At 33.1% G+C, this 17,597-nt stretch overlaps 1 protein-coding gene across 3 annotated transcripts in view; it reads left to right on the plus strand.

Annotated features, from left to right (window-relative positions):
* LOC117171324 overlaps positions 1-17,597 on the plus strand; it is a 164,889-nt gene that overhangs the window by 115,495 nt on the left and 31,797 nt on the right. For all 3 annotated transcript variants that reach the window (XM_033358534.1, XM_033358533.1, XM_033358535.1), the window contains exon 3: positions 7,535-7,783. In XM_033358534.1, the coding sequence (XP_033214425.1) occupies positions 7,535-7,783 (249 nt within the window). The remainder of the gene's footprint in view (positions 1-7,534; positions 7,784-17,597) is intronic.

Below are 17,597 nucleotides of genomic sequence, written 5' to 3' on the forward strand. Positions count from 1 at the left end.
AAGCGAATAGAAGGATATAACATACTTTTTAAATGTGCTCTAATATTAAGGAAATTTTTCTGACACTGATTAATTATTTTTATTATCATTGCAGTTTCTCCTTTTCATTGATTTCAATTAAACTATAATACGCGGTTCAATTTCCAAAGCAGGAAGCGGGGCCGGATGTATGTGTGCTACCCCACAGAAACCCTACAGTTTACAATTAGCCCCATACGACAGTCGTTAATGACCCTGGTAAATAAATAGTACCTTTGTCCTAATGAGAAATAAGAAAATAAGTATCTTTTTGTTTGATATTTTGCAGAATTCACGGGATTTTTTTAAAGTAAGATTCCATTTGTAAATATCTAAGTGGAAGATTATTACGTAATCATCAGTAGAGGTCATGGGTAGGAGGCTCACGTGAAGATAATTTTTAAGGATAATTTTGAGAACCACTTAACTCCCGAGATTCCTCTGACCAAAGTAGAAGCGAAGTGCGTATTACAGGAAAGAAGGGCTCTCCTGTTTGCCAAGCAACAGCTGGTCGTTTCTTGGTTATTTCTTGCAAGATTCCATATAAAAAAGTTACAACCAATAAGCTAATATTCGCAAAAATTTGATCCGAATCGATTCGTCTCTATTTGAAAATGCATTGTCAAACTAACTTTTTTGCTTTAAAACCTTTTATCTAAGTTTCTTTTTCCTGAAGTTCGAAAATACATAGCTCTTTTTCGCAGTGTTGTAAAGAACATTCAATTTGTAGAAACATAAATTCTAGAGTATATGTGTATTTTTAACATCGGAATGAAATTTAGTTTCTTATAAACATTTTATGTGCCAAAATTAGACGACAAAGATGCTCACAAATAAAAATTTGATTTCAAACTAAACTAAGAATTTTATAGAGCTAGAAAATATACACGCGCTCGATTATCATATTTCGATCTCACACGGAATTTTTAAATAATAATGATATAAAATCAAAATTAATTAGAAAAAAATTGTACTTCAGAGTATCTATTATCTAAATAATAGGAAATAAAAACAAGGACAATATTTTTGATAGTTATATGAAAATTGCTACCTTAACTACAGAGTTGATATATCATATTTGTGTATAGACAATAATTAAACCGTTACATTCCGTGTGGAAAAATTTCGGGGCGCTGGCCAAGCGCTGGCCAGACCGTCTTGTGTCTGGTCAGACGCTGGACAGACGGTCTAATAGCGCCGCTGGCCAGAAGTGTAAGGCCTAAACCAAGAGATGGACTAGATTAGACGGCGCTGACCAGCCGCTGATCAGCTCATCCAGAATAGACGAGCTGATCAGACGCTGGTCAGACGTGTAACGCTTTTACCACGCGATGGTCTAGATTGGACCGTACAGAAAGAGGTCATAAGTATGGCCATCCTACGGACGCAGAGGGATAGGCCACAATTAACACAACATAACATAACATTTTTCTCAAATCATTATTGTCCATCTTCGTTTTTATTAAAAATGTGGCTAGAAATAGATTTAGTACGATGTAAAGACGTATATAAAATCTTCCTCTCTAGTCTTTTGTAGGTTAGGTTGCAATTTGAGAAAGAATCAATTAATCTTATCTCATATCAGTGGATATTATATTGTTCAACAATTATCAAAAAAAAAACAGTGTGTATACAAACCTAGACATGTGTCAAAACTTTCCTGCAAACTTTAATATTCTTTTAGGTTTTCCCAATCATTTCTGTCTGCTAAGGATTACACCATACACTGTCACGATAGCACTTCCTATTTTCAACCGAGACCGTCTGAGAGGGGTCCAACCAGACCGCTTCGATGAATCTTTGAAATTTTTGGAATCGAGTCCGTCTATGAGGGCCAAGGCCAACACCCTATCAGACCGTCTTAATTAGACGGTCTAGATTCGGTCTAGCAAACCGATCTCTCTACATAAGACTGCCACGAAATTTTTCCACACGGGATTTTGATGATTTTATTAGTAATAGAAATTTTAGACAAAAAACACTATCATAACATATTGTTTATGATTCAAAAATCATCTGTTAAAAACATGAGCGTTACCTAAACTATTAAAAACATTTGTTATCTTTTTTTAAATCTAATGATTTTTTATTAAAAGTATTGATTTCTGATATGAAATTCCAATGAAATCAAAAATTAAAACTGCACGAAAATTGAAAATTTATTGACTCTAAATATGATAATTTGCAAAATTTTGTATTTAAAAAAATTATAAATACCAATTTTCGACGGAAAACAATCATTTAATAAAAAAATGTTCCAAACCACATAATCAACATAATCAACATAATCTAAAATTGTTAAGAAGGTTCGAATTTTTTCAAATATTTGAAATACAATTTAAAAAAATATATATAATTTCTGACAGAAGACGCTCACACAACGTAATAGAAAATTGTTCAGAATTTTAAATCTACTTCGAAGTCTGAGGCTTTTATTTTTAATAACCGATATCTTATGAAAAACGTTAATGTATTCTGAAAATGTTCAAGAAATTTCAAATCTTATTCGAACTATAATGATTTTTGTTTAAAAATGTCAATTTTTTGTAGAAATATGCTTACAAGACCCAATAAGGTCAACTTTGAACATTTAAAAATTTTTTTAATTTAATCATTTTTTATTAAAAATACCCATTTCCGGTATAAAACGCTAACAAATTGTTGAAAATGTTGGAAGTTTGATGATGATTTATTTTTAAATGCTAATCTTTGGTAAAAAAAACTGAAAATTGAAAACAACCTTAAAGTTTCAGAAACTTCTAGTCTTCTTCGAAAAGTCTGGTTTAATAATAAAATTCTTTTTTATAAATACATTTTTTCAATGAAAAGTACCAGAAGAAGGAAGCTCCTGACTTTAGAAATCTTGAATCTGAAATTTTTAAATTCAGCAAAGTACATAGGAGCAATTTTTCACTTTCAATTAACCTGGAAAGTCCATGTTGATACAATGATAGAAAAAAGGCTAAGATGGATTTTTGGACCTGTAGATGCACGCGTAATAGGGAAAACCTGGAGCTTAAATCGCAGGTTTATTTACTGGTTATATATAATGATAATCTGACCCATGATAGCCTAATTATGCATAAACGATCTGATTGCCAAGGACGGAACTAATCAGTACTACTTAACAACTGAAAAGCTTCCAAAAGGGTTTCTGCCGCGCGATCACTGATGCTATGAAAGCATCACTAGCATCAGCTCTTGAGGTCATTCTGGACATCCCGCCGTTTCACATTTTCGTAAGAATGATTGCAACCTTAGTGACTTTAAGGTGACAGGTATATACGATGACAGTAAGCACATGCTATGTGAGGATAATATTCTCGCTCTGCAAACTGATATTATGTTGATAATATTATCCATCATGAAATACTTCAAGGTAATCTGCACTAAAAAGGAAGAATGGCATAATAAAGGGAGAAAGAAAGAATTAATTACACCTAGAGGTCTCGTTTGGTATACATACGGCTCGAAAGACTGCTTAGGAGCAGAGACTGGAATTTATGGGCTATTAAAGCTTCCCTGTAGAAAATGTGTAAATGGGCTTGTGAAGGGCAGCACATTAACATCTGTTCTGACAGCCAGGCATCACTGAAGGATTTTACATATGAAGAGTTTACTTCCAGACTAGTCTGGAGTTACCTCAAGATCTCCTTAAGGTTGCAAGTAAAAACTGGGTCAGTCTGATCTGGGTTACCGACCATTGAAGATATTGAAGGCATTGCGCAAGCAGATGCACTGGCTAAGATGGGAGCTTCACATCCCTGATTGGCTTGGAACCCTACACATTAAAAACAAGGCGTGAATCTAACGCTAAATTCAGGTACCATATACTGGCAACAAAAATTAGTCTTGGTAGTGCGCAAATGATACCACTACAGAAGGTATCGTTTGCGTGCCCCTCGGACCTGGGGTACGAAATTTCACCTACTGTAAATTATTTTCACAGTCTTACGACAAAAGCAATCTACGATAGTTTTGTACACCAACTCCGAGCGAGATGGAACCTCATCTTGAAATTACCTGCAACAAAATTGATCCCAGAGACTTTACTGTGTGCTGCGGTTCATCATACATATATGCGAAAAGAGCCCTTTTTAAATTGATCTCGGAGGAGTAGATTACTATCGTAGTAAGGATGCTTAATGAACACTACCAAATGAGAAAACACTTGACCAACTTGAGGATTAGTGACAACCCTCGTTGTCGAAAGTGTGATTTTCGTGAGGCGACAGCTCATCACATATACTTATGTTGAAGCCTGACCTCATGCGAGATAGTTAAACTGTAGGATATAATAATGCTGGGGTTTTACCGCAGTGTTATAGGCAGTTATTACCCTGTCCTCCCGTCAAATAATAAATCAAGAAATAACACGGAGAAAAATGGATGTTTAAATGTAAATTTTCAAAGGGTAAGATTGTCTCACCTAACATACAGATATTTATGCCAAATATCTACTATATGGTTTAGATGTTAGGCGTAAAAATATTTGTATGTTAAACTGAAACAAATTCAGATGTTAAAATCGTCCGAATGCATGCGTATCACGCATTGGAATTTCACGGCTATATTTGACAGCTATATATTTTCGATATTAAAATTATGGAATATTACAATTTTGGAACATTTACAAAGAATCAAAAATAGATATCCTTAAATAAAATTGGATAACGAATTTTGTCTGTCTACATGAGGGAAGTATGATCTTAAGTTTCGGTTGCAGTATGACTCGAACAAATTTGACAAAATGTTTATAAATATAATATCAATATCTAGTTTAAGTAACCTAAAATAGATAGAATTTTGAATGCATATTACAGATCATTCGTTCTCCGCTTACTTACCCAATTTTTATTTTGAATAAAAAATATTAAACATAACCTCAAATTGACTGAATGAGTCCTCTGATCGAAATTTCATTCCCTTTTTCTGTTTTTCGTTTGAACATCTATTTTTCTCCGTGAAAACAACTTCAACAAATAGTAAGCCAATCAGATTTTTAATAACAGTGTTTGGTAAATTTTTTAGTCATATCGTTACACCACTTTTTGTAGCTAAGATTTTTTTATTTATCTTGTCGAGGTCTGTCATCCTTTCATGTTTCAATCATATACTTAAAAGTCACCCTGTATATATAATATATGAAGATAAAAATTATGATTTAAATCTTAGTAGGTTTGTAAATTTTATATTTTTAACGCGAAGGTTTCATAAGCCTGACATTTACGAATAACGTAAAGATTTTATGGCTTCGAAGCTACCAGTTCAAGTAGTTACTCATGCACTCTTATTCTCCCAACCGGCCTCTGACATTTTTATTATGAAAGTTGTAAATTTATCTGAGGCCTACGAGGATTACATTTTGTAACTAAATCATATTCATTTCGACATTTGAGACTTTCCTATCTTTCATTTCGTAATTAAAAAATTGATACCCAATCTGTCTAATTTCCCTACATATTCCCTATACTAACGACCTTCTTCTTATTCAAATGTAATTTGTTGTTCGATATGATGCGATAATTCAATAATTAGGACTTTAAAATTCTGTATCAGAAAGAAAACTTCTAATCACGTTATTGACGGCACTATATTTCCTGCGATTCACATACTTCTTGTCAGCATGCTCGTTAGTGTGATTCAGTCCTGAAAACGTCACTTGTTCTCGCATCTCCTTCAGTTAGAGAAGTACTTGAAAAAAAGATGATAACATTTTTTACTGTTCAACTCTAAATAAATTTTTTCTATTTATTAAAATTGGTCTTCAGTACTAAATCTTCAAGATTTCTTTTTCAATTTCTGATTCGCACGTAAATTACGCTCTTTTTTCAATAAGGTTTTTCTTTTTCAATCTCATAAATTAAATCTTTTTTTTATTTATTATCGAAATTTTTGAACTTTGAAACACAGGAATAGACTTCCAAAGAAAGTAGGTGTCATGAATTGAATTACAGCACCTGATCCTATAGCTGGGTGCTCGGTATCAGAAAATCAATCTCTTCTCCCTTCAGTAGAGATCATGTCTAAAGATTATTTATCAGCTGTCAGAGTTTTAATTTATTTTATTATTATTCTATAAGGATAATATGGGGTATTTAACGTCAAATATCTTAATCCGAAAAATGTCTAGGTTTTACGCCTGTGAGGCCTCGTGTATCGAATATTTTTCTTCACAAATTACATTGCGAAAACTGGGATTGCTTACGTTTACACACATCGATTATAATTTCACTGATCCAAAAGAATGTTAACATTGTGTCCGTTTACGACGCTTGATGGTACCAGTAGTAAATGTGGCGAACAAAATGTTTTGGTAACCATAGAGAGTATTTTGCTCGGCGGTGAGAATATTTTGCTCAACAATTTCGGGTATTTTACTCTTCACCATTTTCGATGTCTGTCAATCGAGGCCAAATGACAGTTTTGCATACATGTATGTAAAAAAAATATTATTCGAGACACAAGACCTCCCGGGCCGTTGCTCACTATGAGCCCATCACAAACTCGAAAGCGAATTCGGGCCTTGAAATTATTTAAATCCTTTGAAATAATTTGTAAGAACAAGATAAGTAAGGGTGTAACAATCATAATCGTGAATTGCGAACCCCTAAGGCAGAGATCTTCAGTGAGGGAAAATTTGGTCACAAATACTCATTTGCTAGATGTCTCGCTTCCACTACTACACCTCCTCACTCAGCATTGAAAAATTCCGTCTCACTCTTACAACTGAGTGGAAGTTCGTGGTGGTGAGAACGAGACATGTGGTAAATGAGTATTTGTGGCTGAATTCCCCCTGCTGATGAACCCTAAAAAAAAATTTCATATTTTTTTCAAATCGAACTTATGATCACATGAAACGTGATATCGAGATGAAAATTTGGGAAATTAAATCGGATGCACTAAGAAATGTTTTACTGGTCATAAATTTTTATATTTATGAACATAGCAAAACAATTTCTTACAGAAAAAACTGTTGTTGTTATTTTAATAATGTAGGACCAGACCAACGTTTTTTTATTGCTTCTTATTTAATTTCTCAAATTTTCAACTCGATATTGCGTTTACCAAAAAAGTTTAATGCGTTCTACCTATCTTTAGAAAAATTGTGGAGTCCGAAGCCCCATCGCTTTCCATGTAATCTCAGGTCTGTGGAGGTGATCATTTTACTCAAAAGAATTTTGTTTACTTTTTTTGGGATTTATCCTAGTTCTGGCCGCGTTTTACTATAGGGGACTAAGGAATTTATAGGACAAGAGTAAGAAAGATATGCGTAGGGCGTAGGAAAACGGATAAGTTTTAGATCAATTTAGCATTCTCGTGTTGCTTATTCGAGCACACGTTCGTTCCGGAACACAGCTCCGATACGGGTGGCTGATAAATCAATCTAACAATCACTCCAGGCGAAGAGCTTCACAAAGTCATGATACCTACAGTTCATACAGAAATACACAAACTTATTGAAACTTTGAATAATATTGTAAAGATTATAGTACTAATATTTGGAATTTTTCAGCGGCGTCGTATCGAGGCCCCGGTCAGCACGAGGATAAAGACTCTTATGCAGCGCGAATCGCCTTCACGGGAAATTCGCGAATCTTAGGACCAATCTGCATCGTTGTCGGTGCTTTAATGCTCGCCCTAGGAGTTCTTCTTTGCATACTTACCAGGCGAGCAAGAAGAAGAGAGCGACGTGTGGGTTTTCACTGTCCTCTGCATGGTGACTTTTATCCACTGAGTCCTATTCAGGGTATCAAAATCTTAAGTAAGTCACTGAATTACAACACATTTTATATCTAATATAAAAATTATCTCCCTCTGTAAGAATATTAAAAAACAGGAACCGCAGTTGTTCTTACAAAAAGTTAAATTCTTTTTTTTTTTATTTAAAGAAAGCAACAAAAAAGAAAGAAAAGATGATTACTCGATAATAGTCGTGAGATCGTTGTGAAAAATTTTTTTTAGAAGAAACATATTACGCCGAACATATAATTTGGAGTAAAAAAAAGAGAAACGAGATATGAGAGTAAGAATGTAATTGATATTGAAAGCAAAAGGTGATTTTATATATACAGATCTTTAAAATTTTCCCGTGTTATTTAATGTTTTAAATCTAGACTTCTACAGCATGAAATTGACTAAAAATTTTTTTCTAGAGAAACCGTCAACTTTGAATTAAATATGGAATAGTCCTGATTCATTGTTATAGTATTTGTTTTACTTTATTTAGACTGGATTTACTTTCTTCACAAGTAGTGACGTGATTAGTGTCAATAAGGATTCGCAGGATGGTGTAAGAAATGTGAATGCAAAGATCGTCGCTAACGTGGCATTATTATATTGTGAAAAGAAAATGAAACCTTTAAAATAGAAGAGTTCGTACAGCTAACTAAAAACGTTTTGTAGTCTATTTCACGCAATGTAAGCAGTAGATTCCTGCCACGCGATCTTTTAACGCTTAATGCTAAAACTGGTTTCACGCATATGTATTTCGTTCTGCGCCAATGCTATGTAACGCAGCTTTTACATAGTCTACACACGACCAGCCAAACAGGTCAAAGTTAAAAACACTCTATTCGCTAAAGTCTGGCAAGTTGACCTGATTGCAGAGTCAAACAACTTAGATAATATCAATGAGTCAAAATTCCTGAAGTGGGCACGCCATTTTTTGTGAAGTCATGAAAATTGAAAAGTGTCGCACAGTCGTCAAGTATACATCAATTCAACAATATCCCAACCCATAGTTTTTAGAAAATTCAATTGTTTATTACTTATTTTTGCAATTAAATATCTTATGGAAAATTTTCGAAAAATCGATTACGCCCAAACTACGAGCTGAAAAAATTTGAAACGAAATACAGGCATAACTTACAATAAATGAACTTTACAACAAAATAAAAAACTATGAAAAAAGTCTATTTAAGTCATTTTTAAATAATTTTCTTATAAAAAAATGAAATTTTTAATCAGTGCTACATCTCAAATTGAATTTTTTTTATAAGGTATGTAGTAAATATAATTAAAAACATAAAAATGCAAGAACCGTTTTGTAATTTCAAATGTAAGTGCTAAAAAAATCTAATTTTCGTTGCACGCAGCATGGCTGCCCGGAGCATATGGCGACTCATGCGAGCTCATTTGACCTACGGAGGGTAATAACTATATGCACTTCAGAACTTGTTTAGTGTGGCGCGCAACGAAAATTAGATTATTGTAGCACTTACCGTTGATATCGCAAAACCGTCCTTTCATTTTCATTTTGTTGATTATATTGACTACATATCTCATCAAAAAGCCATTAATTTGAGATGGAGCACTGAGTTAAAATTGCATTTGTTTAACACTCGAAGAAATTTGACTTCAAAGTCCAAGCATGAATTTCATAAGATCTCTAAAGGATTTTTTTCCAGATTTGCGAAGATTGTTGGAGATTTATTATATTTTCGAGATTTCCGCAGAATTTTGAAACTGTTTTTGAGTTTCTATATCTTGGGATTTCCGAAATTTTCAAATCTTAATCTGATATATTTAGAATTTTGAAAAAATTCAATATGGTAACCGAACAATTTAAAAGAATATCCAAAATGTCGGCCGGTAAAATTGGAAAAAATGCCTGATTTTCTAATCTTGCAATTGATATTTCTTAAGATTGGCATAAACAATCAGTTTTTTTCAGGAACAATGAAATAATTCGTGACAGCCTAAATTATAATGAAATCCAAAATGACAACACTTTAAGGGACTTCAGGAATTACCTACCGCAAATTCCCACCATTTATGACCCGGTGCTTCCCTATTCAACGTTTTTTCTGACTTTTCTGATAGTTTTTGGACTTGGTGGAAAACAGGACTAGACCTCCCCACCACTCAAAAAAGGGCTTGGAAAAATTATTAATTATCCATATATTTTTACAATTTTTTTAGAATAATGTATATTGCATTCAAAGCGTAAAATAATGGTTTTTGTTGTCCAATAATTCTAAACCTTAATAGAGATTGGAATTTATAAGGAAAAACCTTATTTTTTCGACTTCGTTCAAACTATTTGTTATTTCCCAGATGTTAAATTAAGAATATTTACATCCAGAAGTTCTTTTTTTACTTATATATATATATATATATATATATCTGAGATTTTGTTTCACAATTGATTATCGTCAAATGAATAACTATAATAATACACAAGGAAAATAGTTGAGAATCAATCATCTGACAATATGTTAATTTACTTTTATAATAAGGATGTGTGTTATATAAATGAAGGGCTCAAACGCATATCTTTCTGCATTATCCTGAATTGATCACTTTCTTAAAATAATAATATAATACAATATAACATAGAATAAAATAATAAATTCATTATTTATAATTTCAGCGGAAATAAGCTTGCAAAAGAAAAATAATTTTAAATTAATATGTTTTACTTTGCAATCAGTGCTAGATAATGTACAAACCAATTTTTGCACTTTTTTTAAAATGATAAATTATAATTGCCATCGTCATTTCAAAGTAAAATCTTCATCTTACGCAACTTCGAAGTCATAATTTCATTGTTAGTTTTCTCGGAATTTACAATTGAAGGATCCGCGGTCCAAACCTGTTAACTGGCATTTCAGAAATTTTACACGGTGAAGGTAAATCGTTGCTATTTTTGCAATTTTCAATATTTGTAAACTATAAATTGTTTTTTGTTCACTTACTAGAGAAAAATAATACACGCTAGTTTTATAACACTTGAATAAAAATTAAAGGTTACATGACAACTGAAAGCTGTTCATATGTAAACTATCCAGCAGTCTAAGCCTATTATCTGCAGTGTTCTATTATTTTTCTCGGGCTCGCATTTTTTGCGTTGTTTTTCAAGCTACGGGCAGTTTTATATGTTAAAATGATTGGAATCGCATGCTGAACATAGATGTGTTTGCAACATTTTAAATAGTGTATTATAAAAATGTGCTGAGTTTTACTAACAAGACGCGTCGCTCACCTTCGTCTTTACAGTGATCTGTACATGATTGAAGATAACATGAAAGTAGCCACAAATATCTTTCGATACACATATACACTTAACTGCACACAAGTTGACATGTGTCTCACTGGCCTATTCTACGAATATACTGAGCCGATGTGATAAAAAACACGGATTTTCCATAAGACGCCATAATCAGTTAACAGGTTAAGACCTCGGACCTATGCTCTAGATACAAAAATGCGATTTTCGAAAATCCATTTGAAAGAAATTAAAAGAAACTTTGCTGTTTCGTTTTCAGCATATTAACTGCATATAGAAAATGTTCCAGAAATCACAAACAAATTAATTTCTAAAAAAATTTCAGTTAAAAGGCTTAGACTGCGGAACCTTCAGTTAATGTTTAAAATCGAGACGGAAACAAAACATAACCTCGAAATGAGGGTTTTGTTTGTTAATTGTTTTCACTTCAAAAATTTTTAGATGGTATAAGCTTGAAGTAGGAAAAACAATTCTTGGCATTCTGTCCTGCAATTTAAAATAGCCGTAACTACAGTTCTGACAAGTCATCTGTCACTTTTATGAATCTTTAAACTATGATTCAGATAGCTCTAATTCTCGTAATTTTTATGGACATATTATAGATATATATCGTATTACGAAATAGACATTCAGTAAACACCATCAGGAATCAAAGGAAATTTGAGTCTAATTTAAAAGATTCATAAAAGTGACATATCACACTCATCAGAACTGCAGTTACGGCTATTTTCATTTGGAGGGCAGCATTAGGGAAAGCGTTTTCGCGAATTAATTATATGTTAATAATTATAAAAGGGTTATATTGATCGATGTGAAAATATTTTTGGGGTTTACTCTATTTGCGTTTAAAAGTTTTGGAAATTTTTGTTTTATTTACCAACAACCAAAGATACTGGTCTACTAACAATATTCTGCTAAAAAAAGTCATACTAAATTGAAATCTCTAAATATTAAAAGAAGACTATAATCCTCAATTTTTATTGGATATGGTAAACCCAAATGAAAATATCTGACCGCATTGCGGGAACATTCTCGTCGCGCGCAGCTCGCTTCGCTCGAAAGATTGAGCGCGCCGCGGGCGCGCGACTGTAGTTTCTCGCGCTTTGCGCTCGATAATATATTTATCGCGCGCTTCGCGCTCGATAATGTATTTGCCTCATGCTACGCGTTTGTTTTATGTGCACAGACTTTTAACTAAAGGTCAAAACATCGACAACAGTATTTTGATGATTGTGAATTCTCTTTTGTTAAAGCTTTTTCTGCTTGAACGAACATATTCTCATCAGGTATCTCGAGCTTCGCACTCGAGTTTATCCCTGAAATTGTATATCATTCCTATAAATGTATATTATTATTATTTATAACATGCATTAGTATTAAAGTAGATGTAGTTTCATTGTCTCCTTTAAAAAAAATGCGCAATTTTTAAAAAAATTTTGTTATTAAACATTCCATTGCAACTTTTCGTTTTTCCATAAACTGAATTTGCTCATTTTCAATGTTATTTTTATGATTTATAAACTTTACACATACGGTCTATTGAACAGTCTTGCCGTTTTGTAACTTCTAAATTATCTCCCTAAACTCAGTGAACCAGACTTTGTTAATTGAATTTTCTATCGCATCATGTTCTACATCGCAGTTGTGATGCCCTATTGCTTGATCTCCTAATAATTGACTAAAAGAGTTTCTTAAAGCGTATGCAGTGGAAAGTCTAGTTACAACAACAGACCCACGAAACTTCGATTAATGAAGGGGGGGGGCGCGATTAGTTTAAACCGAGAGTAATAGCTGGTTGGTGTTTTATGCTGAAAAGGACATCAACCTTCAGCATCGTTATAATAGATGGGAGTTCATATGGTCCCATTTTTACATTTCCGGCCCTCCTATATAACATATTGTTCTGTTTAAGCGCGGCCCCTTATTTAAATAAATTAAAAGTAGATATTTTTTAAGCCTCCCCCTTATTGATTATTGACTTTTTGCCACTTCCTAGCAATATTTGACATAGCTTGTTCTTTGATCGTGATTATTTTTCTAAACATGATTCTTTTTTTGAATGAAAAATATGTTTTGCAAATCATGAATAGCGTGAGAATAATTGGTGTACTTTACTTACATCATTCGTGTTCGTATTCTCGGATCTACAGTTTTATTGTAGTAAGGAAGTTTAATATAGAAACATGTAGCATGAATTTTAATGAAGGGTTCGACTTTGGTTTCCTGGCTACGACATTCGGCGTCGATTTAATTAATCGTTTACACGTGCAAAATTCAATACCGTAAAAAAACTTAAAACCGCTGAACGAACTTGAGCCGACCCAGTAAAATTATTTCAATAACTAATTAAAAGTTTTAGATAAAGTTTCATGAGTTAGCTGTAAAAATTATCTACTAATAAATCAGAGATTGAAGGCTTTTTTGGTCACACTTTTTTATTTAGGTCGAACTCGAAAATCACTGCTGCTGCCACCAACACGCAGTTTTAGAGACCTAATTCACTTTCAAGTTTTACGTCGCCAATTTTTTAAAGAGAATTGATAAAAATTTAGTTTGATCAGAGCCACAATGAAAGCGACAGGGCGTAAATTAAATAGGAAGACGATGTTTTAGAGAGAATTATAGCAGTGCGGGGAAAGAGAGAAGCTTCGATATGACATAAGAATGTAATAAGTACAAAAGGAATCAGCAAATATATTAACCAAATTTTTTACTTAGGTAAAAGACTGTTTAATACATTTTCATTTAGAAGATGAAGAATTTTAATTAAATATTATTATTCTTTCAATTTTATATTATCATTTGTATTTCAAATTGACTAGGGTCCCCGAAAATAACTGTCCTATAATAAAGAATTTTAATTGAACATTATTATTATTATTTCATTTTAATGTTAATATTTGTATTCCAAATTGTCTAGGTTCACCGAAAATATTTTCGCTCTGAGTAAAATTAAAAGTGTTTCTAATTGTAAACTTTTAAAATTTACCAACAAACCAATATTTAAGAAAATGTTAAATTCCAAACTATCTTATATTTTTCAGTACTGAATTGTTGCAAAGTAAAAGGTAAACCCATTCAAGTGGGACAAATAAAATTACAGCACAAACAAACATTTCAGATATGAACAAATTTCTGTTGAACGATATTTAAAATCGTAAAAGTTTAACAAAATTCCGAATAGACATACTGTTCAGACAAGGAGTTTAAAATTAATTGAAATAGTGAAATTTTCACTAATTCAGATTTAGAGAAATATCCAACAAAATATCAGCCTACGCTTGTGCAAAGAAGTATAGATCACTGATCAAACCATCCGAACTTTTATGTTTCAATCAGCGTATTCACGAGTACGACTAATCTGCCGCCCAAACTAAAAAGTTATGTAAGTGCTCACTGAGTTGAACGGAGATATTTAAGAAAAACCATTTACGCTAAGAACTTTAGTATAGGAACATATTTTCATTAATGCAAGTACCCCTTTTTGGTCAAACACATTTGTTCTTTCTGATTTTGCAAGAAAAAATGGGTTATTTTAACAATTTCTCTTAAAAAATGTCCTTCCGGATTTTTCTGGAATCAAATCCCAGCTAAGAAATACGCAAAGTCGATTGCGGAGTGTTTCGCTGTAAAGTTATCAAGCGTTCGGCCCTCGATACAACAAGAAAAATCCGCAAACGCCATACATGGCATGCTGAATTTAACCGATGTCGCTTGCGCATTCTTACGCTTGACATCTTTGATCAACTCGGCACATTTACAACATGAGACTTTACGTACAGCACATGCTTACACATGCGGAGTTTTGACTTTGTTCCAAGCAGCGTGCTCGGCAACTTTTGCCAGCCAAAAGATCCGCAAAGTACTTTACTAACATTCTTCCATTGTATTTTGTGACGTATTCGCCTTCTTTTACAAATTTCAGGCACTTCAAAGTGCTTTTTATACATTTTTAGATTGCATTTGGTCAATTTACTCAATATTCGGAATTTTAAACATTCACTTCTTATTATAAATAATTTAAAATTATAATGTTAACCATGATAGTCAGACGCAGCGTACTCTCCATCACGATTCCACTGATATAAAAAAAACATTTTTCGAAAAAATGTCGCTTAACTGTTTTTTTTTCCGTTGTAGAGTAGTTAACTAATATACAAACTGTCACATATTAAATGGAAGGATTAAGGGTGATGAAAATTAAAGGTTTCTTATCGTAGAGATTAAAACTGAAGCTAGAATAGAGTCGGATTACTTCCCAATTGAATTTAGTTTAAAAGTTTATAGAAGCAAATATAAGAAAAGGAATAAAAAAGTAAGAAAGTTTAAAATATACCAAAGTGATTAAGGTGGCTTGTACAAGGCAGAAGAATATGAAAAAGAAATGGAAAAACTTTGCGAATCAACAGAGCAAGTTTTAGAGGATTTTGAGGGGGGAGATAGATAGGAAAAGCTTAATGAATGCATATGAGAAGCGGCAGAAAAATTAGGGTGAATAATAATGAAGGTAGCAGGAAATAGGGAACGCAGGATACATAATAATAATTAAAAGGATTGGTTTGATAGAGAATGTAAACATTATAGAGTGTTAATCAGAGCCGGATGAAAGTGTGTGGGGCTCGGGGCAAGAAAAAAGTGGAGGCCCTATAAATTAATAAATATCTATTATTAATTTTATTTTTGCGTTTGAAAAATAAATGAACACTATTAAAATACATATTTTTTTGTCATTAAGTGAATGACACGAAACGTGTTTTCTTAGAGGCAAAATCATCAATGATTTCTCTAAAGTCCATTTCTCAAAGTAAATCATCACTCTCTATACTAAGCAATGACAAATGTACAAGTCGTTTTGCGTCATCGTCGTACGTAGTCTATTTTTAATAATTTTCATTTTGATTTTAAAATGCAAAATCTTAAAATTGAAATTTCTTATAATTTTGAAACATAGAATTATTTTAATTCTCATAAAATTTATTATGATGTTGAAGATGTATTGCTATAGAATTTTTGAATCCACGGTTTGTGGAGGCCCTCATCATGTGGGGGGCCCCGGGGCTTTCTCCCCGATTGCGCCGCCATAAATTCGGCCCTGGCATTAATGTTTGGGATAAAATAAAAGACTTAATAAAATTGAAAGGTGAGAACGGAAAGAAAGCCTTACATGGAGAAAACGATATCGCCAGAATTGCAATATATACCGTAATTCCTGCGCTATATATCGTAATTATCACATTATGATAGCGTAAAATCGTGATATCGTACATTGCAAGATTTTAAATTATATTATTATTTTATTATATTATATACACAAGGGTTCAAGTAGTACCAAGCAACGTTAGTGCATTATAATATCCTAAAAATGTCCGAAACCTGTTTGTGCGTTATCATATTGCGCTTTTTTTCAATACAGAGGTTTTGCAATATCATTGTGCGATATCTTTTTCTCTGCGTAGCAGAACAAAAAAAGAAACTTAAAGAAAGGACCCCGCAGCAAATGTACATGAAATGGCTTTCGGTCGATTTTGATTAAACTTCGTAAAATTGTAGTTCTCAATGTCTCAATCAAAAGAGTTAGGGGGCACAAAGTCCGAAAATGGACAGTTTTCGAGTTATAGAGAGTTAAACATCCAAAAACATCTTAAACATCCCTTTTAAGAAACATTACCAAATATCTCGAAAACTGCAGCTCTGCGAAAAAAATGTTCCCTATGAAAGTTATTGGGCTCTAACAGGGAAATGCAAAGAAAGTCATGGCCTTAAGATACAGGTCATTTTTCAAGGTCATTCAATGTGAACTTGTCATTTATTGCTAATATTCAGCCAATAAAGACAAGATATAAAGAGGAAATCAATATAGAACCCATAAAGGCAAGAAATGAGAATGACTTAGTCAACAGCCAGGCAATGAAGGCAAGTCATGAGTGCAATTTAGTCATTATCTAGCCAATGAAGGCAAGACATGAAGGCATGAAATGTGCTTGATTTAGACAATATCCGGCAATAATATTCTCATTTCTTGCCTTTATGGGTTCCATATTGATTTCCTCTTTATATCTTGTCTTTATTGGCTGAATATTAGCAATAAATGACAAGTTTACGTTGAATGGCCTTGAAAATGACCTGTGTCTTAAGGCCATGACGTTCTTTGCATTTCCCCGTTAGAGCCCAATAACTTTCAAAGGGAACATTTTTTTCGCAGAGCTGCAGTTTTCGAGATATTTGGTAATATTTCTTAAAAGGGTTGGATGGTTAACCCTCTATAACTCGAAAACTGTCCATTTTCGGACTTTATGGAGAAAAAGAGACCCAAGAAAGCAAAACAAACGCGAATCAAAATTGAGAACCTACAGAAACCGGATGTGCGAATAGATTTCCAAAATAAGATAATAGAAAGCATAGATAGGGCAACATGGGAGGACCGTATAAAAAACAAAGATTTATAGGGCGCCTGGACAATGTTACAGGATATCCTTGTTAGATGCACGATCGAAGTGTGAGGTACCGCAGTTGTAGGAAGAATGTCTGGTGATGCGTGGTGGAATGATGAAATTCAGGCTGCCCAAAA

The sequence above is a fragment of the Belonocnema kinseyi genome, chromosome 4, assembly GCF_010883055.1.
Source record: "Belonocnema kinseyi isolate 2016_QV_RU_SX_M_011 chromosome 4, B_treatae_v1, whole genome shotgun sequence".
NCBI lineage: Eukaryota > Metazoa > Arthropoda > Insecta > Hymenoptera > Cynipidae > Belonocnema > Belonocnema kinseyi.